This window comes from Ranitomeya imitator, chromosome 5 (assembly GCF_032444005.1).
Source record: "Ranitomeya imitator isolate aRanImi1 chromosome 5, aRanImi1.pri, whole genome shotgun sequence".
In the NCBI taxonomy this organism is placed as follows: domain Eukaryota; kingdom Metazoa; phylum Chordata; class Amphibia; order Anura; family Dendrobatidae; genus Ranitomeya; species Ranitomeya imitator.
Genome location: NC_091286.1, coordinates 690,909,988 through 690,927,908, shown reverse-complemented (window position 1 = coordinate 690,927,908; position 17,921 = coordinate 690,909,988). Strand labels below are relative to the sequence as shown.

General features: G+C 44.0%; 1 protein-coding gene across 1 annotated transcript; it reads right to left on the bottom strand.

The window, feature by feature from the left end:
• Positions 1-3,724: 3,724 nt before the first annotated feature.
• LOC138637947 (taste receptor type 2 member 1-like) lies at positions 3,725-16,604 on the bottom strand. Its single transcript, XM_069726867.1, has 2 exons — positions 16,433-16,604; positions 3,725-4,749 (listed from the first exon to the last, which is right to left on the bottom strand). The coding sequence occupies exons 1-2, from the start codon at positions 16,602-16,604 to the stop codon at positions 3,725-3,727; spliced, it is 1,197 nt and encodes a 398-aa protein (XP_069582968.1).
• Between the last annotated feature and the right edge of the window lie 1,317 nt (positions 16,605-17,921).

The window sequence follows — 17,921 nt, the reverse complement described above, 5'->3', positions numbered from 1 at the left end:
CAGTGCACTGCTGGGGAATTGTATATCCTTTGCTGTTGCAAGTAGCAGATACCGGAGATGCGGCTCTGTCGGTGCCCGGTGGTGAGGCGCAGTGTGGTAACAAGGGGCGCTCCAGCCGGTAGCGCGTCCCGGAAACCACGAGGAGTGAAAAGAAAAAAATGGCCGATTGACTCCTCCTACCAGTGACGTCACTCAGTATGGAGCGCTGAGGCGCTCAAAAACAAGGGGGAAAGAGACGGAGATTAACCAACGCGTTTCAAAGAGGCTGCGCTCTTCTTCATCAGGGTTACCGCTGCTCAAACTCCCAAGCCCTATATACACTCCAACTCCAAAGAATCACAGAATCCAGAGGAGAAAAGCTTCTTCATCGATGTAGAAAATTTTCGGGGCTGGACGAGGTAGGATCCGAGCAGAATCCAGACCCTCATCACCACACGTTAATCATTTGGTTGGAGGTGATCCTGATGACCCTAAGATACCAGAGGCGCACATGGACTGTACCGTGGAGTCAGGTTCTATGTTTCAGCTAGAAATGTTGGTCCAAGCCCTGTCCCATGCATCCATGATGCGCAATTATACTATATATACTCTTTAACAATTGATGTCAATTTTCCTGGTGTCTGCCCCTAATTTGAGGTGTTTGAGTAGCGTTTTGAAACGATGCTGCTGCGGAAGGTGAATACCTGTTATTTTTATTACACACAGGTGTATATAATATTTAAAAAGGGGTTCCCAAGATGTGGACAACCATTCTAATCACTAACAGAATACAGTGAAAATGGTCAGAATGTCTTGGGTTGTTTTATTGGACTCTGGTCCATTTGTATGGTGTCCCCGACACGTCTTGGTCTTTCTCTTTGTTTGTCATGATCAATGTTAATTATGGTATACAAAGGATAAACTGTGAAAATCATATATCTTTCGGGACTGACTCTCCTGATTGGCTTATGCATCATTTATAGCTGACAGGTTAACCACTTCTTTTCTGCCTCTTTTATTCATTGATTTGTAAAACTAAATTGAGAAATTGTATAAATTGTATAATTGTATAATTTATTTAAAAACATTTACAAAATTTCAGGGCACAATTGTTTCTACACTTTGTTATAATAATTTACTCATCAGTTTCTACATGAAGTAGATATAATGTGATTAAGTAAGGACATAACACAATAAAGGATATCACGTCAGCATAAAGTAAGGTCTGAGATAAATCTTACAAATATAAAATCATATATTCTAACAATTTCACTTTTCAAACAAAAGCTACAGAATTTTACAACTTTATGAACAAAATTTAGCAATTCACTTTCTTTGCCATTCCTCTCTTTTCTTTTCCTAAAAATATGACCAGTGTAATAGAATTGTAGACCATGAAAACAATAACAGCTGGAATAAAACCGGGCTTGAGAGGAAATGCTCCTCCTTGGGGAGGGCTTCTGCTTTAGTCAACTGCATTGCAGCTAGAGATAAGCAGTACAGAGATTCTTTTTTTTTTTTAGATTAGGTATTTTACCGCAGCAGTATGTTTGATTCTACATTTTTTGGTAGCTTTTTCTTTTCAATAGGAGCTTAGAAGCCACCAAACATTGTAAGCTTCACAGCTCATCAGTGGAGATTCCAATTTTTTGCCCCATAGATCTGATGTCTTTTACCTATGCTTCAATAGGATCGAAGTAGTGGACAATTTTCAAGATTTTGCCTTATCACCATGTAAACGCTGACAGTTTTTGGTCTTACTTTCCCCTTGGTAAAGATCATAAAAATATGAAATAATTTAAAGGCCAACCCTTTGGAACCATATAGCTAATTAAAAAATATACATAATATGAGAAAAACAGGTTGATTTTAATCTAGCTCTTCTTTAAGTAGGTGTTCCTGTTTGGGCAATTTATGTCCCCATATTAGCATGTACAATAAAAGTATGATAGATGTGTTTTCCACCGCTGAGACATGCATCCATCTCGAAAACATCTTGATGAAGATGCAAAGAGGTATAAAACCCACAGTGGGACACATTTCTGTTTATCTGTCATAGATTATCCAGATGTAACAATTTATTTGCTTTCTCAATGTCAAATATATGGTAAATAGGGGAGACAAAAGAAGCCACACATTCTCATATCACCCACATGGGAGAGTATGAGGAGTCACTATACAATGTACTCAGAAAGCTGCCAATAAGTGGTGTGGGAGGAGATATAGAGAGAAAGCAGCCAATAAGTGGTGTGGGAGGAGTTATAGAGAGAAAGCAGCCAATAAGTGGTGTGGGAGGAGTTATAGAGAGAAAGCAGCCAATAAGTGGTGTGGGAGGAGTTATAGAGAGAAAGCAGCCAATAAGTGGTGTGGGAGGAGTTATAGAGAGAAAGCAGCCAATAAGTGGTGTGGGAGGAGTTATAGAGAGAAAGCAGACAATAAGTGGTGTGGGAGGAGTTATAGAGAGAAATCAGACAATACGTGGTGTGGGAAGAGTTATAGAGAGAAAGCAGCCAATAAGTGGTGTGGGAGGAGTTATAGAGAGAAATCAGACAATAAGTGGTGTGGGAGGAGATATAGAGAGAAAGCAGCCAATAAGTGGTGTGGGAGGAGTTATAGAGAGAAAGCAGCCAATAAGTGGTGTGGGAGGAGTTATAGAGAGAAAGCAGCCAATAAGTGGTGTGGGAGGAGTTATAGAGAGAAAGCAGCCAATAAGTGGTGTGGGAGGAGTTATAGAGAGAAAGCAGACAATAAGTGGTGTGGGAGGAGATATAAAGAGAAAGCAGCCAATAAGTGGTGTGGGAAGAGTTATAGAGAGAAAGCAGCTAATAAGTGGTGTGGGAGGAGTTATAGAGAGAAAGCAGCCAATAAGTGGTGTGGGAGGGGTTATAGAGAGAAAGCAGCCAATAAGTGATGTGGCAGGAGTTATAGAGAGAAAGCAGACAATAAGTGGTGTGGGAGGAGATATAGAGAGAAAGCAGACAATAAGTGGTGTGGGAGGGATTATAGAGAGAAAGCAGCCAATAAGTGATGTGGGAGGAGTTATAGAGAGAAAGCAGCCACTAAGTGGTGTGGGAGTAGTTATAGAGAGAAAGCAGATGATAAGTGGTGTGGGAGGAGATATAAAGAGAAAGCAGCAAATAAGTGGTGTGGGAGGAGTTATAGAGAGAAAGCAGCCAATAAGTGGTGTGGGAGGAGTTATAGAGAGAAAGCAGCCAATAAGTGGTGTGGGAGGGGTTATAGAGAGAAAGCAGCCAATAACTGATATGGGAGGAGTTATAGAGAGAAAGCAGACAATAAGTGGTGTGGGACGAGATATAAAGAGAAAGCAGCCAATAAGTGGTGTGGGAGGAGTTATAGAAAGAAAGCAGCCAATAAGTGGTGTGGGAGGAGTTATAGAGAGAAAGCAGCCAATAAGTGGTGTGGGAGGAGTTATAGAGAGAAAGCAGCCAATAAGTCACAAGGTGCGGCGGAATATGTTTGCGCTATAGAAATAAAAATTGTTATTAAAAGTTATTATTATTTACAAAAAAACATATTTTTGTGTGTTTTCCTTTTTTTTCTTCCTTGACGATGCTTGCCTGCCTCATTTATTACCATAATTTTTGGTACAAAAAGGTTTTCTTAATAATAGCATTCAAGTTTGATTCCTGTAAAGTAAATGTATCTCTCCTGTTAACAAAATCGACAGGAGAGTTAATATCACATTTCTATACAGTAAATGACAATACAGACATAACGGGTGACATTATTTGTTTTGTAATTTTAAATTTCTTAACCAAGTACATGAGAAGTTAGCAAGGAAGGATTTTTTTAGCTCTTTGTTGCCAATAATTAAAGAAATTGAGTGTAGACTTGGGTAGGCAGATATGCAAATAAAACAAAAAATATTAAAAGTATATATCCTAAATTGTAGAAATATAGGTATGTTTATATAAGCTACTGCATGAATGATATAAAACACCAGGAAAGAGACCATATTCCGAATGACACCGATATGAATGTCTCGTTGAGAGTCCCTGAAGCCGGAGTCTTGGCTGCTCATATTTCTGGTGTGTCTCAGGAGCGATGCAATGATGAGATAAATGGAGAAACAAAATATCAAGAATGGTATGATGGATCCAGCAAAAAGGATGATGAACAAATTGACATTTATTTCTTGGGTTCTATTTTTATGGATAGTGCCATTATGATGTTGAATAATAAACGTATTCCACCTATGAGGCAAGCTGGAAAGAAAGGAGATGACCAGGGAGATGAGAAGCATCCAAGGGACCAACTTGGAGATGTTCGTCTTGAGTCTGATGAAGAGTCTGTTGCCGTAGTTTGTGATTTTCACACAGTAGAAGACACTAAGCAGCGAGCCCCACCACAGACTGCAGAAGTCTATACACATGAAAGCCATTTGTTCACAATTAGTATCATATATTTGCAGGAAAGACCAACCAGATACGTAAAAAATAATTTCCTCTACGCATACAATGAGAAGTGCGAGCCTCACTAGTCCCAAGCTGGTAAGAAGAACATCGATGGTCTGAAGAGTTTGATATTTCATCCACCGAAATAAGTTTACAGCAACAATAAATCCATTTAACAAAAGCCCGATGACGACCACAAGGCTAGAAATTGACACAAGAAGTAATATTTCAGGAGGCATCTTATATCCAAGGATCATGTTCTGAAATCTATGATTCTCTCTAAAAAAGCCAACGTCAGATCTCCTGCTTGTATTATGGACGAACCGGTCTGTATGGACAACGACTTTAGCTGATGCTAGAAGGGAAGAGGTATTGAGTTTTTGGTTTCATATTTTGCATAACATTTGTCTGCAAATCAATAAATAACAAATATAGTTACATTTGCTTGTGGTGTGCTTTATTGCCAAAAGCTGAAAGAAGAGTTTAGAAAGGAAAAAAAGTATTTAGTCAGCCACCAATTGTGCAAGTTCTCCCACTAAGATGAGAGCGGCCTGTAATTGACATCACAGGTGATCACAACTATGAGAGTCACAATGAGAAAACAAATCCAGAAAATCACCGCGTCTGATTTGGGAAGATTTATTTTGCAAATTATGGTGGAAAATAAGTATTTGGTCATTAACAAAAGTTCATCTCAATATTTTGTTATTTATCCTTTGTTGGCAATGACAGTGGTCAAACGTTTTCTGTAAGTCTTCACCAGGTTTGCACACACTGTTGGTGGTATGTTGGCCCATTCCTCCATGCAGATCTCCTCTAGAGCAGTGATGTTTGGGGCCTGTCGCTGACCAACATGGACTTTCAACTCCCTCCAAAGGTTTTCTATGGGGTTGAGATATGGAGACTGGCTAGGCCACTCCAGGACCTTCATATACTTTGTACAAAGCCACTGCTTCATTGCGCTGGTGGTGTGCTTGGGCTCATTATCATGCTGAAATCGATTGCCCTTGCTGATGGAAGGAGGTTTGCACTCAAAATCTCATGATACTTTGCCCTATTCATTCTTTCATGTATACAGATCAGTCATCCTTTCCCTTTGCAGAGAAACAGCCCCAATGCATAATGTTGCCACCCCCATGCTTCACAGTAGGTATGGTGTTCTTTGGATGCAACTTGGCATTCTGTCTCCTCCAAACATGATGAGTTTTGTTTATACTAAACAGTTCTACTTTGGTTTAATCAGACCATATGACATTCTCCCAATACTCTTTTGGATAATCCAAATGCTCTGTAGCAAACTTCAGACGGGCCCAAACATCTATTGGCTTAAGCAGGTGGACACATCTGACACTGCAGGATCTGAGTCCCTGTTGGCGTAGTGTGGTACTGATGGTAGCCTTTGTTACAGTGGTCCCAGCTCTAGGCAGGTCATTCACTAGGTCCCCCCTCGTGTGGTTCTGGGATTTGTGCTCACCGTTCTTGTGATCATTTTGACCCCACGGGGTGAGATCTTGCGTGGAGCCCCAGATCGAGTGAGATTATCAGTGGTCTTGTATGTCTTCCATTTTCTTATTATTGCTCCCACAGTTGATTTCATCACACCAAGCTGCTTGCCTATTGCAGATTCGGTGTTCCCAGCCTGGTGCAGGGCTAAAATTTTGTTTCTGGTGTCCTTCGACAGCTCTTTGGTCTTCACCAAAGTGGAGTTTGGAGTGTGAATGTTTGAGGTTGTGGACAGGTGTCTTTTATACTGATAACAAGTTCAAACAGGAGCCATTACTACAGGTAATGAGTGGAGGACAGAGGAGCCTCTTAACCCCTTAGCGACCGCCGATACGCCTTTTAACGGCGGCCGCTAAGGGTACTTAAACCACAGCGCCGTTAATTAACAGCGCTGTGGAAAAAGTGAATAGCGCCCCCCAGAGTGGGATTTTCTCTGGGGTCTCAGATGCCGGGGTAGCCGAGACCCCAGAGAACATGATTCGGGGGTTTTTTAACCCACCCCGCATTTGCGATCGCTGGTAATTAACCGTTTACCGGCGATCGCAAAAAAAACAAACAAACGCGATCTCTTTTTAATTTCTCTGTCCTCTGATGTGATCGCACATCGGAGGACAGAGAAAACGGGTCCCAGGTAGCCCCCAAATACTCACCTATCTCCCCCGATGCTCCTCGTGTCTCCCGGTGGGCGCCGCCATCTTCAAAATGGCGGGCGCATGCGCAGTGCGCCCGCCGGCCGGCCCCGCGAGAATCTTTGGGGTCTCGGCTGCCGGGGGTAGCCGAGACCCCAAACAGCATGATCGGGGTCTGTTTTAGCGACCCCTGTTTTGCGATCGCCGGTAATTAACTGTTTACCGGCGACCGCAAAAAAAAAAAAAAAAAGTAAAGTGTAATTCTCTGTCCTCTGATGTGAGCGCACATCAGAGGACAGAGAAATAGGGGGATTCGGGGACCCTACAATACTCACCTGTGTCCCTGGATCCTCTTGCTGCTCCTCCTGGCCGCCGGCAGAAGAAAATGGCGGGTGCATGCGCAGTGCGCCCGCCATCTGTCTCCATCTGCCGGCCGGCAGGAGAACAGCAGTTGGGGCTAAAATTAGGGGTAGGGTTAGGGTTAGGGGTAGGATTAGGGTTAGGGGTAGGGTTAGGGGTAGGGTTAGGGGTAGGGTTAGGGGTAGGGGTAGGGTTAGAGGTAGGGTTAGGGGTAGGGGTAGGGGTAGGGTTAGGGGTAGGGTTAGGGTTAGGGCTAGGATTAGGGCTAGGGTTAGGGTTAGGGCTAGGGTTGGGGCTAAATTTAGGGTTAGGGTTGGGGCTAAATTTAGGGTTAGGGTTGGGGCTAAATTTAGGGTTAGGCTTCTTTCACACTTACGTCGGTACGGGGCCGTCGCAATGCGTCGGCCCGACATACCGACGCACGTTGTGAAAATTGTGCACAACGTGGGCAGCAGCTGTAGTTTTTCAACGCATCCGCTGCCCAATCTATGTCCTGGGGAGGAGGGGGCGGAGTTACGGCCACGCATGCGCGGTCAGAAATGGCGGATGCGACGTACAAAAAAAGTTTCATTGAACTTTTTTTGTGCCGACGGTCCGCCAAAACACAACTGATCCAGTGCACAACGGACGCGACGTGTGGCCATCCGTCACGATCCGTCGGCAATACAAGTCTATGGGCAAAAAACGCATCCTGCGGGCACATTTGCAGGATCCGTTTCTTGTCCAAAACGACGGATTGCTACGGAATGCCAAACGACGCAAGTGTGAAAGTAGCCTTAGGGCTAGGGTTAGGGTTGGGGCTAAAGTTAGGGCTAGGGTTGGGGCTAAAGTTAGGGTTAGAGCTGGGATTAGGGTTTGGATTAGGGTTGGTATTAGGGTTAGGGTTGGCATTAGGGTTATGCTTGGGATTAGGGTTAGGTTTGGGATTAGGGTTCAGGTTAGGGTTGTGATTAGGGGTGTATTGGGATTAGGGTTAGGTTTGAGGTTAGGGTTGAGATTAGGATTAGGAATGTGTTGGATTTAGGGTTTTGATTAGGGTTATGGTTAGGGTTGACATTAGGGCTGTTTTGGGGTAAGGGTTGTGATTATGGTTAGGGTTAGTGATTAGGATTATGGATCAGGTTGGGATTAGGGTTAGGGGTGTGTTGGGGTTAGGGTTGGAGCTGGAATTGGGGGGTTTCCACTGTTTAGGTACATCAGGGGGTCTCCAAACACGACAGCCAATTTTGCGCTCAAAAAGTCAAATGGTGCTCCCTCCCTTCTGAGCTCTGCCGTGCGCCCAAACAGTGGGTTACCCCCACATATGGGGCATCAGCGTACTCGGGATAAATTGGACAACAACTTCTGGGGTCCAATTTCTCTTGTTACCCTTGTGAAAATAAAAACTTGGGGGCTACAATATCTTTTTTGTGAAAAAAAAATATTTTTTATTTTCACGACTCTGCATTCTAAACTTCTGTGAAGCACTTGGGCATTCAAAGTTCTCACCACACATCTAGATAAGTTCCTTGGGGGGTCTGGTTTCCAAAATGGGGTCACTTGTGGGGGGTTACTACAGTTTAGGTACATCAGGGGCTCTGCAATCGCAACATAATGCCCACAGACCATTCTATCAAAGTCTGCATTCCAAAAAGGCGCTCCTTCCCTTCCGAGCTCTGCCGTGCGCCCAAACAGTGGTTTACCCCCACATATGGCGCATCAGCGTACTCGGGATAAATTGGCCAACAACTATTGCAGTCCAATTTCTCCTGTTACCCTTGTGAAAATAAAAACTTGGGGGCTACAATATCTTTTTTGTGGAAAAAAAAATATTTTTTATTTTCACGACTCTGCATTCTAAACTTCTGTGAAGCACTTGGGCATTCAAAGTTCTCACCACACATCTAGATAAGTTCCTTGGGGGGTCTAGTTTCCAAAATGGGGTCACTTGTGGAGGGTTTCTACTGGTTAGGTACATCAGGGGCTCTGCAAACGCAACATAATACCCGCAGACCATTCTATCAAAGTCTGCATTCCAAAACAGCGCTCCTTCCTTCCGAGCTCTGCCGTGCGCCCAAACAGTGGTTTACCCCCACATATAGGGTACCAGCATACTCAGGACAAATGGGACAACAACTTTTGGGGTCCAATTTCTCTAGTTACCCTTGTGAAAATAAAAACTTGGGGGCTAAAAAATCTTTTTTGTGGAAAAAAAAAATATTTTTTATTTTCACGGCTCTGCATTATAAACTCCTGTGAAGCACTTGGGTATTCAAGGTTCTCACCACACATCTAGATAAGTTCCATGGGGGGTCTAGTTTCCAAAATGGGGTCACTTGTGGGGGATTACTACTGTTTAGGCACATCAGCGGCTCTCCAAACGCGACATGGCGTCCGATCTCAATTCCAGCCAATTCTACATTGAAAAAGTAAAACGGCACTCTTTCTCTTCCAAGCTCTGCGGTGCGCCCAAACAGTGGTTTACCCCCACATATGGGGTACCAGCATACTCAGGAGAAATTGCACAACAACTTTAGTGGTCTAATTTCTCCTGTTGCCCTTGTGAAAATAAAAATTTGTGGGCAAAAGATCATTTTTGTAGAAAAAATGCAATTTTTTTTTTTCACGGCTCTACGTTATAAACTTCTGTGAAGCACATGGGGGTTCAAAGTGCTCGTCACACACCTAGATAAGTTCCTTAAGGGGTCTAGTTTCCAAAATGGTGTCACTTGTGGGGGGTTTCTACTGTTTAGGCACATCAGGGGCTCTCCAAACGCGACATGGCGTCCAATCTCAATTCCAGCCAATTCTACATTGAAAAACTAAAACGGTGCTCCTTCACTTTTAAGTTCTGCGATGCACCCAAAAAGTGGTTTACCCCCACATATGGGGTATTGGCGTATTCAGGAGAAATTGCGTAACAAAATTTATGGTTACATTTCTGTTTTTACACTTGTGAAAATAAAAAAAATGGTTCTGAATTATGATGTTTGCAAAAAAAAGTTAAATGTTCATTTTTTCCTTCCACATTGTTTCAGTTCCTGTGAAGCACGTAAAGGGTTAATAAACTTCTTGAATGTGGTTTTGAGAACCTTGAGGGGTGCAGTTTTTAAAATGGTGTCACACTTCATTTTTTTCTATCATATAGACCCCTCAAAATGACTTCAAATGTGATGTGGTCCCTAAAAAAAAATGGTGTTGTAAAAATGAGAAATTGCTGGTCAACTTTTAACCCTTATAACTCCCTAACAAAAAAAAATTTTGTTTCCAAAATTGTGCTGATGTAAAGTAGACATGTGGGAAATCTTATTTATTAACTATTTTTCGTGACATATCTCTCTGATTTAAGGGCATAAAAATACAAAGTTTGAAAATTGCAAAATTTTAAAAATTTTCGCCATATTTTTTTCATAAATAATCGCAAGTAATATCGAAGAAATCTTACCACTAACATGAAGTACAATATGTCACGAAAAAACATTCTCAGAATCAGCGGGATCCGTTGAAGCGTTCCAGAGTTATAACCTCATAAAGTGACAGTGGTCAGAATTGCAAAAATTGGCCCGGTCATTAAGTACCAAATTGGCTCTGTCACTAAGGGGTTAAAAAGAAGTTACAGGTCTGTGAGAGCCAGAAACCTTGCATGTTTTTAAGTGACCAAATACTAATTTACCACTATATTTTGCAAAAAAAATAATCTTTCAAAATCAGACAAGGTGATTTTTTGGATTTGTTTTCTCATTTTGACTCTCATAGTTGTGGTCTACCTATAATTACAGGCCTCGCTCATCTTTTTAAGTGGGAGAAGTTGCACAATTGGTTGATGACTAAATAGCTTTTTTTCCCCACTGTAAATGTTCATGCTGAACATCTTTTTTCTCTCACTAAATTTTTATGCAAGGTTTATAGAACGCCATCATATTCTACAGAACTTTACGCACATGGTCATCACTGTTCCCATTGGGGCTCACAATCTAAATGTCCTATCAGTTTGACTTTGGAGATTGGGACAAAACCCATCCAAACACAGGGAGAACATACAAAATTCCTTTCAGAATTTGCATTTGGTGGGATTTGAACCCGGGACTTCAGGACTGTGACCCAACAATGTTATACACTTTTTCCACTATTTTGCTGCCCGAAATTTCTGTCTTCTAATTCAAAATTTGGATATTTGCACACTAAGTTTTTTCCTGTGTTTTTGGAGTCGTGAGTGAAAACTACAAGTAATTAAGGAGTTTTGCATTTTTGAAGAGCATTTGGAGAGTTTTCCATCAGTTCCTACTGAGGCGTGGGGTAAGGTGAGTATAGGGATTTTTTTTTATTTTTCAACATTTTCATGGCCCTTTACGATTCACAAAAATGTCAGTAACTGGACACCATATTGCTGATTTCGTGAGGAAGAAAATTATAAAAAAAAATCTTATTTTGATATATTGTGTGATTCAATTTCACTTGAATGTATTCACTTATCTCTAGCGGTCCAACCAAAGCCTTTCCAAATTTTTTCATGTTACACTCACAAACTTAAATATATTTTATTGGAGTTTAATGTGATATGTCAACACAAAATAGCAACTAGAAGTGTAAATGAAATGATACAAGGTTTTCTAAACATAAATGTAAAAATTGTGATGTGCTTTTGTGTTCAATACTTTGTAATACCACCTTTCACTGCAGTTACTGCTGAAATCATGTGGGGGTCTGTCTCTACCAACTTTGCAGGTCTAGAGGTGACATTTTTGCCCCTTGTTTGCACACTTGGTCTCTCTCAGTGAGATTTAGTTTTCAAGTCTTGCCACAGATTCACAATGGGATTTAAGTCTGGACTGTGAATACACCTGCATCTGCTCTGATCTAAACCCTCCATTGTTGCTCTGGGAGTGTTGTCATACTAGAAAGTGAACCTATGTCTCAGTCTCAAGTCATTTGCAGCCTCTAACAGGTTTTCCACCAGGATTGCCCTGTATTTAGTGCAATTCATATTCCTATCAACTATGATCAACTTCCCTTTCACTGCTGAAGAAAAACCTCCTCAGAGCAGGATGCTGCTACCACCATGTGTGACTGTGAGCATGATGTTTTCATGGTGATGTGCAGTATTAGTTTTCTCCCACACATAGTGTTTTGCATTTATCCCAAAATGTTCATCTGACCAGATCACCTTCTTCCACGACTTTTACTTTTTTCGGATCGAGTCGGGTTTTGCGAAACCCGACTTTGTCAAAAGTCGGGTCGGGCGAAATCGGCCGATTATTGCGAAAAGTCGGGGGCCGACCGAAACACGAAACCCAATGCAAGTCAATGGGGAATCAAAGTCGGCAGTGAGTGGAGGCCAGGAAAACACCTACAGTGCCCATTTTAATGCCAAAAACATCAATTCTTATTTCTTAAGCTTATCAATCTTAATTTACTTTATAATAATAGTTAGGCATTGAAAACAGGGGGTCATTTGGCTAAAGTTGTGGGGGGGTAGGGCTGGCTCAAGATTTTCGTGGGCCCAGGAAAGGCGGAATACGTCACGGCGGTGGAGCAGGGAGAGGTAGATATTTCAACTTTGTAAGTGCTGTGATCCTGAGCAAGCAGGGGGGCCCACTCGTTGTTACTGGCACAGGGCCCCTCATAGTACGGCGGTGTGTTTGACGGTGGGTGGCGCCTCCCACTGCCAGAGACACTTTTGCATACTATGAGGGGCCCTGTGCCAGTGCCATCGAGTATGCCCCCCTCACCTGATGAAGGAACCTGCACTTTCATCTGCACCTTCCTCTTTGTCCCCGTGTAAGGTGGTATAGTATGCGGGAAGGGGAACCTGACTTTCAGCAGGGTCAGATTCTGGCTGTGTAGAGTGCAAGGGGAATGTAGTGGTCTGGGTTAGGGTTGAGCGAAACGGATCGGACAAATTAAAAAATCGCCGACTTTCGGCTAAGTCGGGTTTCGTGAAACCCGACCCAATCCTAGTGTGAGGTCGGCCATGAGGTCGGTGATCTTCGCGCCAAAGTCGCTTTTCGTATGATGCTTTCAGCGCCCTTTCTCAGCCATTGAAGGAGCACGCAGAGTGTGGGCAGCGTGATGACATATGTCTCGGTCCCCACCATCTTAGAGGGCATGACAGTGATTGGCTTGCTTTCTGCGGAGTCACAGGGGCTATAAAGGGGTGTGCACGCCGACCGCCATCTTACTTCTGCCGATCTTAGCATAGGGAGAGGTTGCTGCAGCTTCATCAGAAGGGATATAGTTAGGGAGGGAAGATTAACCCTGAAACCGCTTGTGCTGTTGCGATTTACACTGTCCAACACCACCATTTGTTTGCAGGGACAGTGGAGTTTATATTTTTGTGCATCAGCTCTGTAGCTCATTGGGCTGCCTTATAAGGCTCCCTGATAGCTGCATTGCTGTTTGTACGCCGCTGTGCAAACCAACTGCTTTTTTCAAAGCAAAAATCCTGTTGCTCCTTTCTGCACAGTTATCTTGTTCATTGGTCCACACTTTTGTGTGCAGCAGTCCTTACTGCCATACTTGTCCTGAGATCATTGTAGGGAGATTGAAATTGTACTACAGTCCTTGTATTTTTCATATATCTTCCAGCCACTTTCTGCCACTTAGTTTGCGTTGTTCTATACTCTGGGCCTGAGTTTTGGTTCAGTATCCCCAAAAAATGGGTGAGATTCAAATTCTCACAAAGTGGATATACTGAAGTCCTGTTAGTTTGTCGTATATCAGCCAGTGTACTGAGCCAGAATCTGACCCTGCTGAGACTATGGTGCTCCATCACGAACGATATAGCACCTTACACGGTGACACAGAGGAAGGTGCACATGACATTGAAGAGGAGGTGATAGATGACCCAGTTGTTGACCCAGATTGGCAGCCATTGGGGGAAGAGGGTGCAGCGGCCAGTAGCTCAGAAGCGGAGGAGGATGATCCGCAGCAGCCATCTACATCGCAAAAGCTGTCATCTGGCAGGCCCGTATCTGGCCAAAAACGTTTGTCAAAAACAAAAACAGTTTTAGGACAGCGTGGCCATCTGGTGAAAGTAGCACAGCGTGCAATGCCTGAAAGGGTATTCCATAGTAGGAAGAGGGCAGTGTGGCAATTTTTTAACCAAGATCTGAATGATCAGTCAAAAGTTATCTGTAAGAAATGCTCCAAGACCTTTAGCAGAGGGAATAATCTTCAAAATTTAAATACACCGTGCATGCTTAGACATTTAACCAGCAGGCACATGCAAGCCTGGACTAACTACCAAACGTCCCGTACCATTGGTGCACCTGCTCAGAATGAAGGTAATCAGCAACGCTACATTGCTTCCCTCACTGTAAGCCCACCGGTTAGGACACCACCAGCAGCAAATGTGGAGGTATCGTCGCAAGGCCAAAGCAGTCAGGGAATCACAAGGTTTTTGGTAGGAAACACTGTATGTAGGCCAACATCAAGAATACCATCACCAACCCTCTCTCAATCCGCCATGTCCACCACCAACACCGCTAGTTCCACCATATGCAGCTCTCCAGTACAGCTCACCCTACATGAGACTCTGGATAGGAAAAGAAAGTACTCATCCTCTCATCCGCCTACACAGGGTTTGAATGGCCACATTGCTAGACTAATCTCGTTAGAGATGATGCCCTACCGGTTGGTTGAAAGCGAAGCTTTCAAAGCCCTGATGGCTTACGCAGTACCACGCTATGACCTACCCAGTTGACACTTCTTTGCGAGAAAAGCCATCCCAGCCCTCCACCAGTATGTCAAAGACTGCGTTGTCCATGCACTTAGGCAATCAGTCAGTAGAAAGGTTGCGCAATCTTAGGGACAATCTGGTGAAGGCAGATATTGGTTCTGCCCACCCAAAGAAATCCAGATTCCTATCACAACCCAAAATGGATACATTCCCCTGCCTACACTGCGCTCAGTGTGGTAATGTGCAAAAGGGTAACACTTTCCACCACCCCCATACAGGCAGAAGTTTTCAAATTAAGGAATACTACAGTACACGTGTGAGTCATCCTTTCGTATTTATTTGATCAAGTGTCCATGTGGTTTGCTGTACATTGGGGAAACCACCCAGACTGCAAGGAACAGGATATGCAAGCATAAGTCCACCATTCGCTGTGGCAATCTCCTGTTACCCCTTCCCCATCATTTCACAACGCATGGACACACTATCTCACAGCTTAGATTCCAGATTATTGACTCAGTTCCCCCACAACAACGGAAGGGTGACAGGATCTCGCTTCTAAAAAAACGAGAAGCGTACTGGATCCGTACCCTACAGACTCTACACCCTAAGGGGTTAAATAGGGACTATGACCTACTTGCCTTCATCTAAATAAAATATGTGATTTTGTGTAATATCATGCCAAGTATCTAACTATGTCTTTTCCATCTCTTTAGAGTCGGCTTTATTGACACACAAGGATCGAAATCCTTTTAGAGCACTCACTACCCATGGCTCATCACAATCCACTTGCATGCATCCCTCCTGGGATTATATTGTATGTTGCCTCTTTTCCCCTCTCTCTCCTTCCCTTCTTCTCTGGGGCTCTAATACAACTCGTCCCTTAGTCTCCTATCTCGTATAGAGGTGGGACGTCAGTGCTGCCGTTCATACATCCATCTAAGGTGGAACGCAAATACCATGCTTTGAGATGCACTACCAGTGCGATGATGTCACTCCCACACAGCCCCGTGCTTAACACCCCCACTTCCGGTTTGGCAATTCCCGCCTACTTCCGGTCTTCTCCTCGGCGCATTCAACACACGCGGCTGCCGGCGGCAAGCCAGACAAGCGGCGGACACCGCGTCAAACGGCTGCACAGCAAGGGTAAGACATCCTCACCCTCCTCCTCACGAACACAGAGGGAGGCCGGTATCTCATCACATCTATTTACATCTCAACAGGCCGCTATTCTGTATACATTCCCCGCATGGATTAAGGGTATGTCGTTAACCCCATATGACTACGCACAGTCAGGTTCTTTCTCCTATGCATATCTTATTCTACATTACAGAAACGCCACAATATCTGCCTAATATTATAGGCTTTCCACAGGTACCACCCACAAAACGGTATGTGACCCCTTCTATACTACCTCATCACCCTTCTATACTCTATTACCAATGTTGTGCCAGGATCAGTTGTTTCTTCTTTTCTTTTCTTTATGTATTCTGATATTGTACCAAAACGTTATGCCATATAGTTGCTATATGCTTACTAGCTAGTCCATCTTGTATATACTTTATTTTATTTGGTTTTTCTTTGTATATTTAGTAATATTATATTCTATTCACAGTAACTGATGAAGGTCAAAATTTCTGACCTAAACATTTTTGTTGCTGTAAAATAAAACCACTTGCATACAAGTTGAGTGCCAGGTTTTGTTATATATTACTGAGGTGTTGGAACCTACCTGGGCACCACATTCTGAGGCTGTGCACACGTTTATTCACTACATTGCTTCCTTCAGTTAGCAGGACCCTCAGAGGGGTGAGCGGATCTCTGCCACTGCTCTTCTCGGGTAGGGCAATTTCTGGATATGTGTCCCACCCTTCTGCATGACCAGCACTCACATCTGCGTCTGTCTGGAGGGTGCTTTAGTCTGGTTCGTCGACGTCGGCGGGAGACATCTCTCATCTCCGGTTGCTCTTCACCCCAGGATACGGAGTTACACTCTGGGGCCACAACTGAAGCCTTCTTCATGCTACGCACCTCTCCGCTATCTTTTTCTGGCTGCTTCCGCATGTTACCTCAGGGTATGCCGCTGGTCCCCAAAACGGCAGTCAGGGCTTTCCCCAGACTCTCAATCTCTTACCAGATTCTTCTTATCTTCAACCGGGAATCCTGGGTCCATGTTATCTCCTCTTCATTCTGACTGGGTGCTCCGCAATTGTAGCATGTCGGCAGTCTTCTTCGCCGAGTGGCACTAGTCTCACTTTGGGGGGCGGTCTCTCTTTCTCGCACCAGAGGGCTGTACTCAGCAGCAGTGGTCTTCTTATATTCAGCCACTTCCTCACGGACCCGCTTAACCTCCTTCTTCAAGTCTTCTACCCATTGAGGGGCTGTTACCTCCCCACTCCATATCTTTCCCACTGGCACTACCACCCCTTGCTCTTGCTCACACGTGCGTGCCTCACTCCCAACCTCAGAGAAGGTCATATCTGGCTTTACGCGCATGCGCTCTTGCAGGGCCTGTTTCATCAACACATCTCGCAAGCCTGTCACCAGTTGGTCTCACAGCACAACGTCAACTGAACCCACACCTACGCCATCCTTCCGTATAATAGCAGTATGAAGCACCTGCAGTGCATTCATATATTGCGTCACGGTCTCCCCCTCTCTTTGTACCCGGCAAAACAGTCGCATGCGCAGCTCCTCTACGTCAGTGGGATCCCCATGCGTCTCCTCAAGAATACGTAATACTTTGTCCAGGGTATCTCTCGCCTGGGAGGGTCTGGGCATAACAGAGTCCCATGCATCCCCCTCTAGGGCCATAACAGCTATTTCTGCCTGCAGAGCTGGCATCATAGGATGCATCCGCATCATCCCTCGGATGCTCTTTGTCCAACTCAACAACATGACATTGCTCCCCGAGAATTTTGGCAGGTTAACTAACATGGCTCCCAGGGAAATGCTAGACCTGGGGCCTCCCCCAACTGCTTGGTCTGCCCTTTCCACGCTACCGTGTGACATCCTGCCGACTACATCAAGTGTAATAGAGTGCAGGGTTCAGTATGTCACTACGGAACAGACAGACCAACCGTTGAGGGGAATTTATTAACAAGAGTAAGATTCTCCTCGCAGGTAGTAAACAGGGGGTTAATAGAGATAAAGCAAACAGTAAACAGTTAAGCAGAATTGAAATGGTTAATGAGTGCTCTTGTAACTTATCAGTCCAGGGAGGTCCTGACTGGAGGGTGCTTATTCCAACGTGGGTACAGTCACCAGCAGCGCTTGAGATCCTGAAGTCTCTCCTCTGTCTCCTGGGAACTGGAGACTCTGGGGTTAAGTCTGTGCACTCTTTTCTCCCAGTGAAGCTGGAAGCAGGAAGTAACACAGCCA